This window comes from Marmota flaviventris, chromosome 12 (genome assembly GCF_047511675.1).
Source record: "Marmota flaviventris isolate mMarFla1 chromosome 12, mMarFla1.hap1, whole genome shotgun sequence".
Lineage (NCBI taxonomy): Eukaryota > Metazoa > Chordata > Mammalia > Rodentia > Sciuridae > Marmota > Marmota flaviventris.
In genome coordinates, this window is record NC_092509.1 from 10,476,191 (window position 1) to 10,493,728 (window position 17,538).

At 51.6% G+C, this 17,538-nt stretch overlaps 1 protein-coding gene across 4 annotated transcripts in view; it reads left to right on the forward strand.

Annotated features, from left to right (window-relative positions):
• Window positions 1–15,876: 15,876 nt before the first annotated feature.
• Window positions 15,877–17,538, forward strand: part of Cog2 (component of oligomeric golgi complex 2) — a 33,299-nt gene continuing 31,637 nt past the window's right edge. For all 4 annotated transcript variants that reach the window (XM_071619807.1, XM_071619808.1, XM_027947967.2 and 1 more), the window contains exon 1: window positions 15,877–16,019. In XM_071619807.1, coding sequence (XP_071475908.1) covers window positions 15,948–16,019 — 72 coding nt within the window. In that variant the 5' untranslated portion in view covers window positions 15,877–15,947. The remainder of the gene's footprint in view (window positions 16,020–17,538) is intronic.

Below are 17,538 nucleotides of genomic sequence, written 5' to 3' on the forward strand. Positions count from 1 at the left end.
ATCAGACAGCCTATGGTCCATTTGCAGAACACAGCATTTAGCCCTAATCAGTTTGTAAAATCCAATCAGTCATTTTAACTATAGCCCTTCCCTTTTCCCTCCCCAATTTTAAAAGTAGATTGTAGCCCTGAGGTCCAATCAGAGCAAGGGGCAGTGCTGCGTTAGGGACAGAAACAGGTGGACTGGCTGCCCAATTGTGCTTGCATGCCAGCTTCAGTAGCATGCCCTTCTGCAGTAGAGTCTGCCTTGCTGACTGCCTCCGAGCACCTGTCTGACTCCTTGTGGCACCGAGTTCTTCTGACCCTTCCAACACACCCTCATAGACCAATCTGGAAATAACAACAACAACAATCCGGGCATCCCATGGCCAGGCACTGTGACAGGTAAACTTAACCACAGTTGGTAAAACACACACACTCCCAAGAGGGCACTGATGTCACCCTTAGGGTAGTGCTCTTCCCTGAGCTGGACAGTGCAGAAGGGTCCTGCTGGCCAGCAGAAGCAGACCAGGACTCCAGGGTGGAGCTGCACGAGATCAGCTGTGAAAAATCTAAGAGGCTGACCTGACTGCTGGTCAGTGCAGGTAACATGGCTGCCATGCAGTTTTGAAGAGCTGGTGAGCAAGGGGAGAGCCAGAATAGCCTGGCAGGCAGCTTGGCTCCTGGGCCAAAATCCAGCTCCAACCTGCTAGTGCAGGGAGCTTTTGCTCCCCTTTTGTCCTGGGAGGCACAGAAGCAAGTGGTACTGTGAATGAGGATCTTTGATCTCCCCCTGGGCTCATAGGTCTGTGAGAGTTCCCTGTTTGAAAATAGCCTGACTGCGTTACAAAGGTAATTTTATTTGTAACCGCACAAGTGATACATAAATGCATAGTTATTAGAAAGTATTCTAAAAGTCAACTGCATGGAAGACAAGGTTATGTATCCACTTTGACACTCCCAACCTGCTATCTCCTCAATTTGGTATCTATTTTCCCAGACCTTTTAAGGAGCATTTTTAAACAGTCTGGGAGGTTGCACTTCAAGGCAGCACTTCAAGGCAAGATGAACCATTGGTTTGGGCCTCTGTTGGGGATGCTGGGTGGTGCCAGCAGGAAGCACATGGCAGAGCTAATTGCTGATCTCATGGCCAGGAGCAAAAGAGAGAGAGAGGAAGGGGCTCAGCCTCACATCCCACTCGGGGGTCACACACACGATGACCTCCCCTATGCTCCAACTCCAGACGTTTCCTCCCATAGGACCACCCTGGAGATCGGCCTTTAACACATGGACATTTGGCCTATAAAGTACAGCATCTGATCATCATCAACAGCCTTGGGAACCCTGGGCCAAGGATCTGGGCCATCCATCTGACTCATGCTTCCAGTGGTTGGAGAGAGGGGTCAGTTTATGGCGATTGGATCACTACACACAGAAGCTTGACCAGATTGTCTGAATCCACACGTGAGCCTTCTGGTTCCCTAGCAGTTCTCACCTGCCGCAGCCCCAGCTGCCCTGCCCTCACCCTGCTAAACTGCCCCACGGCCTTTCCTGATGCTCCCTTGCCTTCCTCGCTGTCCTCAAGCTGCTGCAGGGGCTGAAACGATGGCTGGCTCAGAAAGAGAGGCAGAGCCACTTGGAAGTGCACGTGTGTGTGTGTGTGTGTGTGTGTGTGCGCGCGCACGCACTAAGCTGCCTCTGCAAGATCTAAAAACATCGCTGTTCTTGTTTTGTGGAGCCACAGAAAGTACACCTATCCCATGTCAGCACTTTATTCTGTCCACTCCTTGAACCTCTGAACTTCTGCCTAAAATCTCCTTCCTCCTACTTAGAACTCTCCCTGACTTCTCTGGAGAGACAGGCTCAGTTTTTGTTGGTTTGAGGTGCCTTTATTTAGACTTCACTCTTCAAGGGGAAACAAAGGGCTCCCTCTGTGCATGCGTTTGACTCTGAGCCTGGGTGCTGGGGGTTCTGCCTGCACCAACCAGCTCTCCAAATCTCCAGACTACAGCTGGTGTCCTGTGACTTCGACTCTGAAACTATCTCCCAGAGGTTGAAGGCTGGGTCCCTCAAGACTGGCCCACCTCAGAGTCTGTCAATTCCAGGGGTCTCCTATGTTCTGACCAGCTGGTCATGAGTAGGAGGTCCCTGCAATCCCCTGCTAATTCAGTTGTTGGCCAGGAGAGCACATGGGGCTCAGGGAGCACTTGTGTCCACCAGCTATTGCCAAGGATTCAGATGAGTGGCCAGCTGAAGAGGAGCACAGGCCAGGTTTGGAAGTGTTCTGCACTCAGAACATTCCATCCCTGGGGAATCGGGTCGACACTCTCAGCCTAGGGTGTGACCTCCAGTTTTGGTGCTCCCCAAACCCTACCATTTGGGGACTTCACCAGGGTGTCATCACAAGGCACCCTCCATGCTCACTCAATCTCCTGCCCTTCTGCTTTCCCGGGGTTGGGGGCGTGAAAACAACACTTGGAAAGTTCCGTTGGTTTTGTATTTCTGGTGACCAGCCACACCAGGGAATCCACCAAGTGTGCTCTCATCAGAATAAGCCTTGCACCTGACTCAGGAACTCAAAGGGATTAGGGCTCTGCACTGGGAACCCAGCTCAGAGACCAAATGTCACAGCCAGCTGCTCCTGGCACTCGAGGAGGGAATTAAGGTTCTGGGGTTCCTATGCCAGGAACAGCAGGGAACACCAAAACATCTGCTTTTTAGTATAAATCATAGCAGCCCTTTGACAATCCGTTTCGGCTGCAGGGATGGGCATACACGCAGTTGCTCTCTCGGCACACCTCGGGTATTCTGTTGCCATCTGACTTCCCTTGCTCCTGGGAACTACTGCCCCAGCAGTTGCTCCTCTGAATCAGCTGAGAGTCCTTTTGCTCAACTTGGGTAGACATCACAAAGGGGCGAAGTGCCACTCCCTGAGAGCTAGCAGCCTCCCCAAAGCCCTCCTGGCAGTCAGAGCCAGCAGCTCCCCAGCTCTCCAGGGTTGGTCCTGCAACCAGAGGCAGCCCTCCACAGCTCCCCCACTGCAGGTCACTTTCAGTGTTGCGGCCTCAGCAGTACCAGCTCTTAGCCTAGCAACTCAGCCTGCTCTGCCTGAGAAAGCCGGGAGAGGTGAGATGAAGAGCATCTGAAACGTTTGTTATGGTTTAGAGTGAGGTGTCCTCCAGAAGCTCAAGTGGGAGATGATGCAGAGGTTGAGAGGTGAAGGTCTTGGTTATGAGAGTTTTAACCTGATGGGTGCCTTCATCCCCCGGGGATTAACTGGTAATAACTGCAGGCAGGCGGGTGTGGCTGAAGGAGGTGGGTCATTGGAGGCGTGTCTTTGGGGTTTATATGTTGTACTTGGAGAGTGGAGCTCTCTCTGCTGCCTGGTGCCATGTCCCCGGCTGCTTCCCTCTACCACAGCCCTGCCATGATTGTCCTTCCTCACCTCTGACCCAGAGCAATGAAGTCAGCCATCGGAGACCTCTGAAACAGTGAAGGCCAAATAAACTTTTCCTTCTCTAAAACTGTTCTTGTCAGGTATTTTGGTCCCAGTAGCTAAAAACAAAAATAACTGACTAAAACAAGGCTTACATTAGGTCTCAAGCTATAGAAGGAGGGAAAGCAGCATGTCAGCTTCTCTGATGGGGAGGGGCGACTGCTCATAGAGAAAACCTGGGATCCCATATGCACAGGGTCCTCAGCTGACCACAGATTTTCTGCTTGGTCCTGGGGAAGGAGGGGCCTTGCAGACCAGCCTGGGGACAGCTAAAGGCTGCAGAGGGGCAGGGTCGTTGGATGGACCCAGCAGGAGCTGCCACAGCTGGAACTGCAGTCCCTGGGAGCAGGCATGGTCTCTGATGTGACTGAGGCAGAGGGAGGTATTCAGGCAGCCACAGCTGTCCACAGTGGGAGAAAGAGAAGTCAAAAGTACTTGTTGGGGAGCATTGGACCCTCTGTTCTGCCTCATTCCTGTGTGTGGATCTAGGTCTTGAAAACTGTCAAAAAATTTCAGCCATTATCTCATCAAATGGTGTCTTTGCCTCATTATCTCTTTTCTTTGCTTCTAAAAGTTTGTTAGACCAACATTAGACTTTTTTCCCCCCTTGCTAGTGATGAAATCCAGGACTTCGTGCAGCTAAACAAGTGCTCGGCCACTGAGCTGCCCCTGTCCCGAGGGTCTGAGGAGGTCCCGGGGAGGGGACCTTGACTCAGGAGGAGCAGGGTTCTTGACAAACATCACAGGCAATAATTTAAAGACACGTCAGAGGCATGAGCAGGGATTTATTTAGGAGAGCTAGCATTACACACCTGATGGGAAGAAGAGAGGGTGTTCTCAGGAGCCTGAGAAGCAGATCCCATGTTTACAGGGCACAGCAGCAGGGCTGGCTGGCGGTGAGCCCGGCAGGCTGCACAGTCCCAGCCAGTTTCCTCTGCACTTACACACTGCCCTGCACCACACCTTCTGTGAGCAAGGACATGGGTATGGCTGGGTCTCTCAGTGGCTGGTTTTGCATCCCAGGGGTCCACGGGCACTTCCTGCATTCTGACTGCTATCCCCAAATCCTGACTTCAACCCAGGAGAGATTTTCTTACTCTGCACCTCCAGCCGCACACCTGCTTTCAAGTGTTCCACGGCTTCCCCTTTCTGTGAGGCACTCTGTATAAACAACGAACTGTATTCCTGTTGCCAGTTCTCTTTTGCCACACCCATACTGTGATCAGGCTTACTTATTACATTTACTTCTAAGAATTCAGCTTCACTCTTTCAAATCGCCTTGATCATGAAACTTCATCTGTTTTTAATATAAGAAGTCCTACTGTGTTTGGTAATCGTGGCACTGAAGGTCTTTGTGGGCCAGCTTCTATCGTCTGTTGTTTCTTCTGGCTTTCTCTTGGGGTGCCCTTGTTTCCTGGGCATTGGCTGGGCCTCCCTGTCACTACCTGCTTGCCCAGGAAGTCTATTGAGGAAACTCCCTGATGTCTGTAAGGCTACCTCCTTCCTGGAGGATGTGTCCTTACGTTAGACAGCTGTCGGGAGATGGCCATCTGGTTCAGCGACCTTGACACGAAGTGTTCATCCTGGACGTGTTGCTCGCCCAGGTGTCATGAGTGTGTTGCCATCATGAGGGACCTTAGCACAGGTAGGCGTTGCCCTGGAGTCTGTTTCCGGGAGCCAGCTGTCTTCCTTTGCTGTGCTGTGACATGGTGGTGGAGGGATATCAGGTATGATTCCAGGCCACACTGGCTGAGGATGAGGCCCCAGGTACCAACTCTGAAGAAGAGAGTCCCCAAGAACATCCCACTGGATGCCCTGTGCCTGGTCTCCAGGCTCCAGCACTCCCCGGGCATTGACATCTGGGGCTCCGATACGCCCATTTGGCGAACACCCAGGCTGAAAGGGGATTGTTCACTTTTCTTGGTTCTACTTCCCTTGGGGTTTTCTCCTGTGTTTCTTGGTTTCTTGCCACTTCATCAGGGCTGTTAGGAAGGCTTTGTCAAACATTTTTAGTTATTTTCAGCAGAAATAGTGAGCTGGGTGATTAGACAGCCATATTTCCAGGAAGAGAATCCCACAGGGCTTGTTCTTGTAAAGCAAAGAGAAGAAAATGACGTTAATGAAATGCACAGGTTGGTAAATATGGCTGTGCTATTAATCTTGTCAATAGGCATTTCAATCATGTTATGTCATGTAGGGGACAAAGTGATGTTCCTTTCTTACCAGGTGGTATGGAATGTTGCTAATCAACTATGTGGCTTTCTGAAGAGGAAAATGCAGGAAGAGGCTTGCAGAATTAACACAAAACACAAATGAAAATCCGAGGAAGTAGAATTAACCCTCAACTCCCTCAGATCAGCCTTGTCAAAAATAGAGCATGTATCCACTCTCTTCCTAATACAGACATAGAGGTGGACTGGATTGAACAAGAAGCCTCTTCAATCCAGACATAAATATGGGCTTCTCCTGGGGAAAGAGGCAGGGACCAGGACAAAGTTCCCTTATGGAACCCATCAGAAAACGAGCAAACTATCCCAGTAGGATTGTCCTTCACAAAGAGCTGTGTGCTCTTGCTCCTGGAGTGGGCAGCCCCTTCCAGGCAATGCCAGAGCTTCCTTCTTGAGGAAGGCAGTCGTAGGCATCAGGAGCTGGCCGGGGAGGAGGAGGCCAGGAACCAAAGCCTCCCACAGAGGGCCCGCAGCAGACCCTGGTCCAGAGCCTGTCTGCAAAATCATGAGTTGGAGTTTCCCTCGGTTTGCTGCATGTAAGGAAAACTCTCAATGGAGCCTCTGCCATCCCACCAGAACTGGCCGCTCTGAAGCCCCTCTGAGTTCTGGGGGAGGCCTTGCCACACCTGACCTCACCCACATCCCACTCCTGCCTCCCAGGCCTACCTCAGCAGTGGTTCAGTTGGACCGCAGCCTCTGGGGTGCCTTCGAGTGCACCCATGGCAACAGGAAGAGCAGGCAACAGCAGGGCCCTGCCTGTGGGGAGCGTGGGCTTACTGTGGTTCTGAGCTGGGCAGGTGACCAGAGAGATGAGAAAGGATGGAATCTGCCAAGTCCACGTTGATGTCCTCCCATGGGAATTAGCCACAGCATTCACAGCGGCTCCACTCACGTTGGCACTGTAGGCTCTGGTGGCTCAGTCCTCCACCCACTGCCATTCCTCTTCTGCCCAAGTTATTCATGCCCCCTCCCCTGGCACAGTGTTCAGCAGCTCTGTCCACAGGCGGGGACTTTCAGGCCCATTCTCAATTTACCACCTCCTCATGCCAGCATCTTGCCCGCACCCAGGTCCACACCTACCCTGGGGGTGCCCTGCTATGCACAAGCACCCAGTTCTTCCTGTGATATAGAGTAGACTGTTCTGAAGCTGACTTCCATCTGAACAAGAGGTGCTCCTGATGAGCATTCAACCTGACTCAGCACATCCCAGCCTCACTGCCACCAACCATCCCCACCAGCAATCATGTCACCCTCCACTGAGTCCCACCATCATGACCTGCACCTGATTCTGGCCACAGGGAGGTCTACAAGCCCAGAAGAAGAATTGGATTAAGATGCATTGACCTGTTTCTGAGCCTGGAATTTGTTGCCAATCGGCTGAGGGCTCATTTCCTCAGTTCAGATAGAGATCACAAGTGAGCAGAGCGGCCCTCCCTGAGGGTCACCAGCTCTGCATCTCGAGCACCAGTGGCTCAGCTATTGGTGTGATAGACCCAGCCTGATTCCCTCTTAAAAGTGGGAGACATCTCACCACAAAGACATGAAAAGATAATTTCAGCTTTACCATAAATTACTGCAAATTCTGAACTTGTTTGGAATGCCTGCCCGTGCCTTGAACTCACCCATGCCTGGCTTTCCCTGACCAGATAGCAGCCCTCTCTGAAACTTTAGTGAGGCCTCATAAATCTTCCCTGGCCAGATAACGACCCTCTCTGAGGCTCTAATGACTTTCATAAATTCTGATGTCAGGGCCAGCAAAAATATAAACTAGCCTTTGTATTATGCTCCTCCAAGTTTTGTTATCTGTAACCCCTCTTTGTGTAACTTCCTGGGCTATAAAGCTGGCCTGCAAGAACACTGCAGTGTTCTCTTGTTCCCACAGCTTTTGTTGGGAGAGGCAGCCCAGCCAGTCAAAATAATAAGCTTGCTTTAATTTGATTTTAATTGGAGTCAGTGGTCTTTTCTTTGCATCCTGGTCTAACAGGTGTTAGTAGCCCTCCTTGCTGCTCTCCTAGCAGCTCACTGGAGTTCTTTCAGGAACAAGGGCTCGCAGGTCCCAGAAGCTCTCCATTCTGTGGCTACCCTCACGCTCACTGGCCACTGCTATTGGCCACTTGCAGTGCTGTGCCCCGCATGTTGCCAGCTCCTAGTGCAACCAGCTCAGACTACCCTGCCTGAGACAGGATCCGTGAACATGCCAAACACAGCTCTTCAAAAGAGGGCCCACCTGGGCTGCAGGACAAGGGGAAGCAGCTCTGCTGGGGAAAGGGAGCTGTTCACGTAGACACGAAGGTGGACTTGCACTTGGCAGTGTCCTGTGGCTGACCACAGACTTTCTGCAGAGTCATGGGGAGGGAGGAGCTCCTGTGGACCTGACTGGGAACAGCTGAGGGGCTGCAGAAGAGTGGAGTCATCCGAGAGGCCACTGAGTCACCTGGATGGACACCAGACCAAAGCTACCACAGCCGAAACAGAGATCTCCAAGGGACCTTGGGGCATCTGATGTATTCACAGATGGCCACAAGGCATGTGGGGGTAGTCATGGCTGTTAAAGACAGAAATGTAGAATAAAAAGCCCCTCCTGGGGAGCAGAGGGCCCTTCTCTCCTGTCTCAGATTGGCACCCAGGCTAGATATGGTATTTCATATTCATCAGTTTCAGGTATATCTGTAGCTGTCCCAGAATAAGCTGCCCCAGAATTTAGCAGCTTAAAACAATAAATATGTATATAACTATTGTCTCATAGTTCCTGAGGCTGGCATCTGGGGGACACTTATCTGGTCCCCTCTAGGTCTCCTGTGGGGTACGTGGAACAGCTGGGGCTGCATATCTGGCGGCTGCAGCATCCCCACCCAGGTTCACAGGTAAGAGTATCAGCGAGTCTCAGTTCTTTGCAGGCCAGTGGGCAGCCTCGGCTCCTTATCTTGTGAGCCTCTGCAGGGCTGCCTGCGTGTGCTCAGCAGCTAGCGACCAGGCAGACGCACCTCCCCATACACACACGTGGGGATTGAGAAAAGGTAGAAGCAGTTTCTTTTCAACACTGTCTTGAATGTGAAGTGGCCTCATTTCTGCCGTCACTGTCACAGCATGAGGAGGGCTTATGCAAGGTAGGAGGAGGTGGGGCACTCTGGTCTTCCCAAGCCCCAGCATGCTAGCCTCTCATGCCCACTGGTGGGTCCTTGTTTCATCAGCACAGTCCTCTCAGCACGGTGTGAAGTAGCTGTGCCTCTCAGGCCATGCAGTCCTCTTCAGCAAGACACCAGGTGTACCTTTAGGCTTTGAGTGACTCCCTTGCTCCCAGCTCCTGCCCGCAGGTGGATGGCCCTGTGCTGCCTACCACCCGCTGCCTGAGCTCCAGGAGCGCTCCATGCCTCCCCAGGTTCTTATAGCTTTCCCTGGGCCCCTATGGTGCTTGTGGTTCCGTGTCTCATGGTAACTGTGGAGTTTTCATATGTGCGTAGAACACATGCTTGTAATATACACACCATTGGTTGCTGTGTGCATTTAGAGGACTGTTATTTTAAAGCTTAATTTTTGACTCATCATAAAACAACAACACAAACCATCCAAAACACCCAGCTGTCTTTACAAACATACGCATCAAGCGTGAGGCCATGTTGATGTGCGTGAGGCTCTTCAGGCCCCATGGGGCTGGTACAATGGTATCTGCTCACCTCCCCGTGTCTCCACCCGCCTGTCTCCTCATCCCATCTACCCTCTCTCTTACCTGTCTCCTCTATCAATCATCCATCTGTCCATCTGTCAATCCATCATCCATGCACCACCTGTCTACCCATCTACTTACCTCCGTATTTATCTGTCAGTTGCCTACCTGTCTATCTCAGGAGTTGATGTGTGCTTGAGAAAACAGCAAAGCAGCACACGGGTCATGGAGGTGGGGTGTAGGTAGCAGGCATTATTCCATTTAGGGTTGAGTCAGAAACATCTCTCGCATGGAAGCAAAGACCAAGAGAGGACAAGGGCTGAGCATCTACATAAAGGCAGCAGCAAACAGGGTGGGGCTGTGCCTGGTGTGTCAGAGGAAAGGCTGGGTCTCCTGGGGACAAGAGAGCCTCCTGGGGAGCATGCTAGGAGGCAGGCTGGAGAGGGGTAGGGAGAGCCACCCTGTGGATTCACGCACAGCCTGCCCTGTTGGTTGGTTAAGACCTCCCTCAGGCTGCTGTGAACGGGCTTGAGGAGCAGGGGCAGGGCAGGGAGGCCATCTGGATGGAGGCTTCTCAGCCCCAGTGCTGTGGACACTGGGGCTGGGTAGCTGTCCCAGAGACGACTGTCCCGTGTCTTGGAGGAGGTTTACAGCATCCCTAAAACCACTGGAGGCCAGTGGCACCCTTTCTCCAGCTACACCAACCAAAAGTGTCTCCAGACTTTGTCAAAAACACAAGAGGGAATAGCAGCCACCCCTCAACCCCCACTGAGACCCTCTGGTCTGAATGAGAGGCAGCGCTGGCAGGGACCAGCATGGCAGGTGTGCAGGTAGTGAGGTGCAGCACGAGGCTGAGTGTGTTCTGGAGGGCTTGTGGGTGGTTAAGTGTGAAGAATGACCACATGGAGGCTTTGGGCCTGGGCACTGCAGCAGAGGCAACTGTCGGGGAGTTGGATACATAAGTCTGGGGTCAGGGAATGTCCAGTGTGTGGGCATAAAACCCCCATCATTAGGGCTGAGAAAACGGCCAAAGCCCTGGGACCAGACACACCTTGGAAGCAGTGAGCATGGGAGAGCAGGAGTGCTGGCCACATCTAAGCAGCCTCCTAATACCTGCCCCCAGCTGTGGCCTTTCAGTGGGGACCACACTCAGGACTTGCTTCTGACCAGTAGACCATCAAGGTAAGGTGCTTATGTGATGCACATGGCGGATGAGAGGCTCTCCTGTGCTCTGAGGAAGCACAGGGCCAAGCTGTCCACCACCATGGAGAAGACAGCATGGCAGGGGCTACCAGTACCTTTTGAGGCTGAGGGAGGCCCCAGTCAACAGCCACCCAGGGCTGGGCCCAGTCCTGCAAGAGCAAGGAGGGAATTCTGCCAACAACCTGAGCAGGTAGAGTTGATTTGATAGTGGAAAGGTTAGGGAATTCCTGTCTAATTTGCTTTTATTTTCCCCAACAGTGTCCCACCAGAGAGTGAGCAGAGAGGAGGGGTGTTTTAAGGATGGGATGTGGTGGGTGGGAGGCAGGCTGGGACATGTGAAATGGTCATCTCCATTTGAGGGAGAGACATGGGAGTCTGTGGTGGTGCAGAGTACCATCTGGTCAACTGTTTGTGGTCAACTGTTTTAAAGTGCAACAGGTGTCTCAGGTGGGTGACTCAGCCCTAGCTTTCTGGCATAAGCAGCTGGCATTTGGTGGAGCTACTTGTCCAGAAGCAGAATGTAGGAAGGTAAGCAGATTCTTTAGCAAAGATGATGAGTTGACTTTTCTTTGTCTTTTTTTTTTTAATTTAAAATATATATTTATTTTTTAGGTATAGATGGACATAGCACAATGCCTTTATTTTTATGTGGTGCTGAGGATCGAACCCCGGTCCCGCCCATGCTAGGCAAGCGCTCTACCGCTGGGCCACAATCCCAGCCCCATGAGTTGACTTTTCAATGTGTGGAATTGGAGATGCCAGCAGGACATCCAAGGGAAATGGCAGGTGACCTGGGTCTGGGGGCAGGGGAAGCATGCAGTGGGCATACAAGGAGCTCTGTTGGCAGCAGGTGGAGCCAACTCCATTGGTAAAGGCGTCACATGCTGCTATCTGTGCAGTCTTGCCTCTGCGCAGGTTCAGAGTTCCTCAGGGTCAGAGTGTTGCCGCTGTTGCGAGGAGACCTTGCTTCCCCAAATGCTGAAATATAACACCATAGAAGCATGCTGAGGCAAGTGTAGAGTGGAAAGTGGAAGGCTTTATTAAAGTATAGCAGAAAAGACTTCTCCCCAGAGGAAGAAAGGGACCCAAAAGGTGGAATCCTGAAAAGGGGCATGCTGAGAGCCACTGCCGAGTCTGTATGGCCCCTGGCATTTTGCCAACAGTATTGATTGACAGGCGAGGCATTACTATCCGCCTCTGCCGCAACCTTTGAGTTCTCGCACTATTTTGGAGTTCTCATGGGGATTTCCGGGGATTCCCCCAGAGTTCCCATTGGTTGGGGAAGTGCAGGAGGAGGGATTTCCGGGAGAGATATTTCTGGCTGGGGGGTTCCTGGACCAGCCGAGTGGCGTTTGGGAGGATTCCCCGGGAGCTGTGTGAAGTGTTTTCCTGCAGTTCAAAAATAAAGTTTGTTCCTGCTTCAGTGGCTCGTGATTTGTGCCCAGCCAGACTGCGGCAGGGGCAGGTCTTCCCTTTTTTACACAAAGGTTTTCTTTTAGTCCCCCCACATTCCTGTCATTTGTTTCCCTCTATCCTGCAGTGATAGAATGTAGGTGGGAAGGCCAAAAGGTGGGAGATAGGTGGATTGATGGGGCAGAGAAGCATAATCTGGGCAGGAAGGGCCTGGGGTGGTTTGATTAGCACCTTCCAGTTTGCTGGGAGCTACTTCATTAACAGTTCTTTAGGATGGGTTGGGGACTTAGGGACATTAACATTTCAGTTTCCCCTGATGTTGTTCTGGTTATCCAGCTCAGATCGGACTCCATCTTCTTTACTCCGTTCTTTATCATACTGGATATTAGACCCGATTTACCTGACTACACTAACTACCTATCTTTAAATCTGGCTTCAAGAGGACAGGCCTTGTGCCTCATTCACTTTAGCTCCCAATATAGTGCTGGCCATACAGAAATCCACTCCAATTTGATCTCTCTGCATGTTCACTTACTAGAATCTCATCATAGTTTATTATTTGAAATGCTGCTAACAGGTAATTTGTTTAAACGAGGACTTTCATTCAAATGTAAGAGATGCTTGTAAAAATTTTACTTAACACATTGACAAGGGAACCAGTAATATATTACAGAGGGAGACTCCAAGAGCTGACTCTTGTACAGTCAGGAAACAAGTGAGGGTTGGAATGAGAACAGAGGATGGTGAACGGAAAATGCCCATGCGAGTTTCCAGAGCATGAGATTTCTCTGCATTTTTTTTAGTGTTTAGTAGAAAACCTGCCCCAAATGCAGGGCCTATAGATAGGTGAGTGTGGGAAGAAAAAAATGAGACCTGTCACAATGAAAAGAGGGAACTAAGAATTTTCTAAAGATGCAAAGTCAAAGGGGGTTAATATTTACTTAGAAATGAAGTAGCAGGTGCATGCTTTATAAAGAAAGGAGAATATGAAGGGGAAAATGGTGAACAAAGGTATAGATCACAGGGGAAGAAAGCCAGGGTGCAGGTGGCTTATTTTGTCTTACTGATCAGGTACTTTACATGCATGTTCTGGTTCACTCCTCCTACAGACACTGTGCAATAGGCGTTGTTGCTAGAGATGGTGCTCAAACACCCAACGATAGACAAACTCCTAACAGCATATGCACTGGGTACCTGGAAGCCTGCAGGACCCTCCAGTGCTGGGTCAAAGGCTGCATGTGGTTAGGGCAGCAGAGGGCACTCAGCAGGCTGCAGACAGGCTGTTCGACAACCTTTGAGGAGCTGTTGTTTACCAATCTTCACAGCAGAAATGATTGTGCCAGCTGAATAGAGGTGCTGAGTGGATGTGGAGCCATGTCCTCTGGGCAGGGTTTGGCTTCCTCTCTGTTTCCTTTGTCTTCACTAGGGTACTCCACCAGCAGCAAGATCTTTCCTTCTGCCCCATCTATGGTGCGCTGTCATGGTCATGGCCTGTGGTTGCTCCCTACTGAGTCTTGAGAGGAGAGTGGGCAGCAGAGAGCCCCCATTGCCCTGTGTACCTCGTCCCCTCAGGTCTCTCAGGATTAGCACACAAGGCTGTATACACTTAAGGTCATTTGTTTGCTAAAGGCTTGGGGACTCTATCAGAAGGGAATGACGAAAGCGGAAGGAGTGCAAGTTCTAGCTCACTGAGATTCCAACAGAGCCATGCTGGGTATTCCCTGCATGCTCTCCCCTCCCTTGGCACTGGTACAGGCTGCCTGTGTTTAAAAGTCACCTCCCACCAATAGTGTGACTGTGTTAACGGGTAAGCCTCCCAGGGTCAGTCAAGATTGGTCATTAGAACTGCTGATTTTGTTAGTGATATAGAGAGGCCCAATGCTCCCCAAGAGGCACTTTAAATTTATTTTCTACTATGGCTGCCCCAAAACACCTCACAGCCACAGCCACATCAAACACCACATGGTCACTGACTAGCTTTGGCTCTGGCAATTTCTGTCCAAATCTATCCCCTGTAACTATACCCATAGCTTCTCTGGGTGACTCTGTCCCTCTGCAGCCCCTTAGCTGTCCCCAATCTGACTGAGAGGAACCTATGACTGAGCAGGTCTGCTGCAGTTGCAGGACACTGCGCATGTTTGAGCCGGCCTTTTTTGTCTGTATAAGCAGCCTCCTCTTTCCACTATGCTGCTTCCCCTTGTGCTGAACCGTGAACCCCAATTAAGCTTCTTTCTTTTTTTTTTTTTTTGCCTATTTGAGATTTTTAGCTTGAGTTGAGCAGGCTGTTCTGGTTGCACTAAGAACTGGTAGCAATGAAGTGACTGCCACCCGGGGCTGTAGCATTGAGGGCAGCCAGCAGCTGTAACGGCTGGGAGTGATGGAGACAGGAGCCACTAGCTCGGGAGCTGAAAGAGCTGTCAGGGGAACAGCAAGGAGGGCTGCAAACACCCAGAGCTGAGAGCTGCTGGTACTCCAAGCAGGGCAGCTAGCACTTGGGGAGCTGCACGTAATCTACCGTGATTTCTATCCAACAGGAGCAACAGTCCTCTTGTAATGCCAGATTTGTGGGACCCCAATAGAACTCCAGGAGCCAAATCCGCTGTAATCACACAAGAGTCTTTATTGCAAGCTCGAGCCTGGACTCACAACCATTCCAGATGCAGTGGTCCCAGGGAGTGAGTTCTGGTCCTTTGTTCAGTGAGATTTTATAGGTTTTGGGGGGATACTCTATGCGTCACAACATCACACAGCAAATCGTTCCATACCGCGGGAAAGTCAAACAACAACTCTTAACATTGATCAGCATGTTCACTGGTGGGAGCAATTTGGGTAGGGGTGATTGGTTAGTAAAAGAGGGGGATTGGTTTTAACTGATTGGTTTAGGCCATGAGAGGTGTACCTACGTGCTAAACTACATGGTTTCCCAACATGTTATAAACCACTATAAACTACTTGGGGGTGGGGAGTCATCTGGCATCCTAGGGATTTTCCCCATCTCATGCTGATTGGTGGTTGCTAGGGGGTTGCTATGGGTCTTCACCTAGCCTGAGTCAGGGACACCTGGTGCCACAGATGTCTCCTGTTATTTGCAGACAAACTACTCAGCAGGGTGGTTATCTGCCTAGAAAGACTCAGTGAGTGTTTCCAAGGACAGGGGTCACGCCTCCTTCCTTAGGACAGACCTTGAGGAAGAAGCTGCTGTTATTTATTTACAAAAATGGAGTCACATCAGTTTCTCACTCTGTGATGATAATGGCATTTTGAGTTAGTAATGTTGTGTTTTTCCAACATGAGCTTGGGGAGTAGGAAACAATGTGATATTTGGGGTCTGCTCTAACATACATTCCAGACCTGCATGTGGCTGAAGATTTTCTCACTAGTAAACCCAACGTTAAACGTGTGTTTCCCCGTGCCCACAACCTCACGGGCTGGGGAGCCTTGGGGCACCGCTGTCGCTGTGGAGCTCCTCCGGGAGTCCACTATGGGCGGCGCCCCTGGGGAGCCTTGGGGCACCGCTGTCGCTGTGGAGCTCCTCCGGGAGTCCACTATGGGCGGCGCCCCTTCGCGGTGACGAGGTGCGAACGCCCGCCTTCCCGGTGGCGGATAGGGGCTCGCGGGCGCGGCCACACGCCACCTGCGAGTAGGACGGATGCACTCGGGCCCCTGCCGGGTGGACACCGCGCCGCAGAGCCGGGTCCAGCCTGTTAAGCTGCAACCCAGCCGCCGCTGGGCGGACCTGTCGTAGGGGAGGCGCCTTCCCGGGCGAGCGCGAGGCTGCAGTGCCGTCCTCCGCCGCCGGGGACAGCACCGCCCGGAAGCGCCCGTTGCTCCGCGCCGCTCTTGGCGCCGGCCGTGTGCAGCCGCCCGCGGCGCCGCCATATTGGCGGAAGTGAGCCACGCGAAGGGGCGGGCCGCCGCGTCCGCCTGCGCAGTCCGATCGGACTCTGTGCTGAGGGGTCGGCAGGATGGAGAGGCGCGGGATGAGCCTGCCCACCGGGCCGGACGCGCTGTGCTTCGACAAGGACGAGTTCATGAAGGTGCGCGGCCCGGGTGGCGGGGCCGGGCGGGGGCCGCGCGGAGGCCCTGCCGTGGCCCGCCGGCCCGGCTCGGGCTCCCTGGGCACTGCGCCGAGACGCCCGCTTCCCCCCGCCCGGTGCACTCGCTTCCCCCCTGGAGCACCCGAAGCCAGGTTGAGGATAATTGCAGAGTGCCGACTGCAGAGAGAGGAGCTCTGGACAGGTCACCGGGGGTGAACTCCGTCGGGCTCCGCCTTGGAGCCGACCGCGCTTGGCGGGAGCCGGAACGGGCCTGCCTGTTGGCTGTACCGCTCCGGTTGTCTGAAACCGTCCAAAATAGGTGGCATTCGATTTCTTAAGATTGGGATTTTAGCCACCACTCAGTAGCTAGTTTCAGAGTTAGAAAGTCACAAGTTTGGGCTTACTTAGTAGACATCTAAAATGCCTCTTGTTCCACTTTCTTTGCTAACTCTTTCAAGGGGTAGTGTTTTTTTCTTGCATAGTTGGCCTCTTTTTGATACTTGTATTCAGTCTGCATCTCCGAAGCTCTAGTGTTCTAAAAGCCTGTGTATCCCCTGGAGCGCAGGTATCCACATGTGGGGCTTAGCTAGTCCCACCTAGTCCCACCGATGCTGTAGGATGCTGTACCTGTGCCCCTCCGGCGGATTCACACCAGGCCTCTACTGAAAAGCATGATTTGAATGGAATTTCTGAAATACTTCAGAGACTGCCAACTGATCCAGAAACCCAGTGTTCCACCCCCTGCTGAGAGCTGCCCTAAAAGAGTGGGAAGAACTAGCCACATCATGGGGAGAGGTATCCTGAAGGAAGAAAGGACTGCCAAGATAAGGGACCTTCTGACCTCAGGAATCTTGTCCACCTCTAGACTTGCGTTCCTTCAGGCCCAGAGCCAGCATCTTTTCTGACTCCCTAGTCCCACTGTCTTTCTCACTCAGAGCTGACAGATGCCTTTGATAAGTACAGCTTCAGAAAGTAGAAAGCACAAAATACAAGTCATAAAACAGATCTTGGAATTAGCAACAGGAATGCATATTTTTTCATGGCTCTTACACTTCTCAATATGCCATGAAGTTTGTAGCTCTGATATATGTAACCACTTGCATATAGAAGAAAATACAGAGAACGGCTGTTCTGTGTGGAATGTTGATATCCTAGGTGGAACTGGAAATTAAAAGTTATTTGCAATTCCTGTTTCCTTCAGGAAGACATGCATACGATTTTGTGGCAGAAAAGATGTGTGGAGTGCTTGCTGGGTGGTTTGTACATTTGTGCCTCATTTACATTTTTGTAGCAGGTATAGGTATTATGCATGAGGTTAAAATGTCAGGTATCCATTAGGAGAGTTGAGGTTATTTGAAGTCCAGTCATTTGACAGGACATTAGTTTTCCTAAGATGGTGACAGCCTGCTTGGGCAATGGTAGCAATTGTTTATTCAGTTAGTGGGCATTGATTGATTACCGCCTTTGTGCAAATCTAGATATGAAGGAGGAGGTAAGGTTTGGCACCCAAAAATGTGCA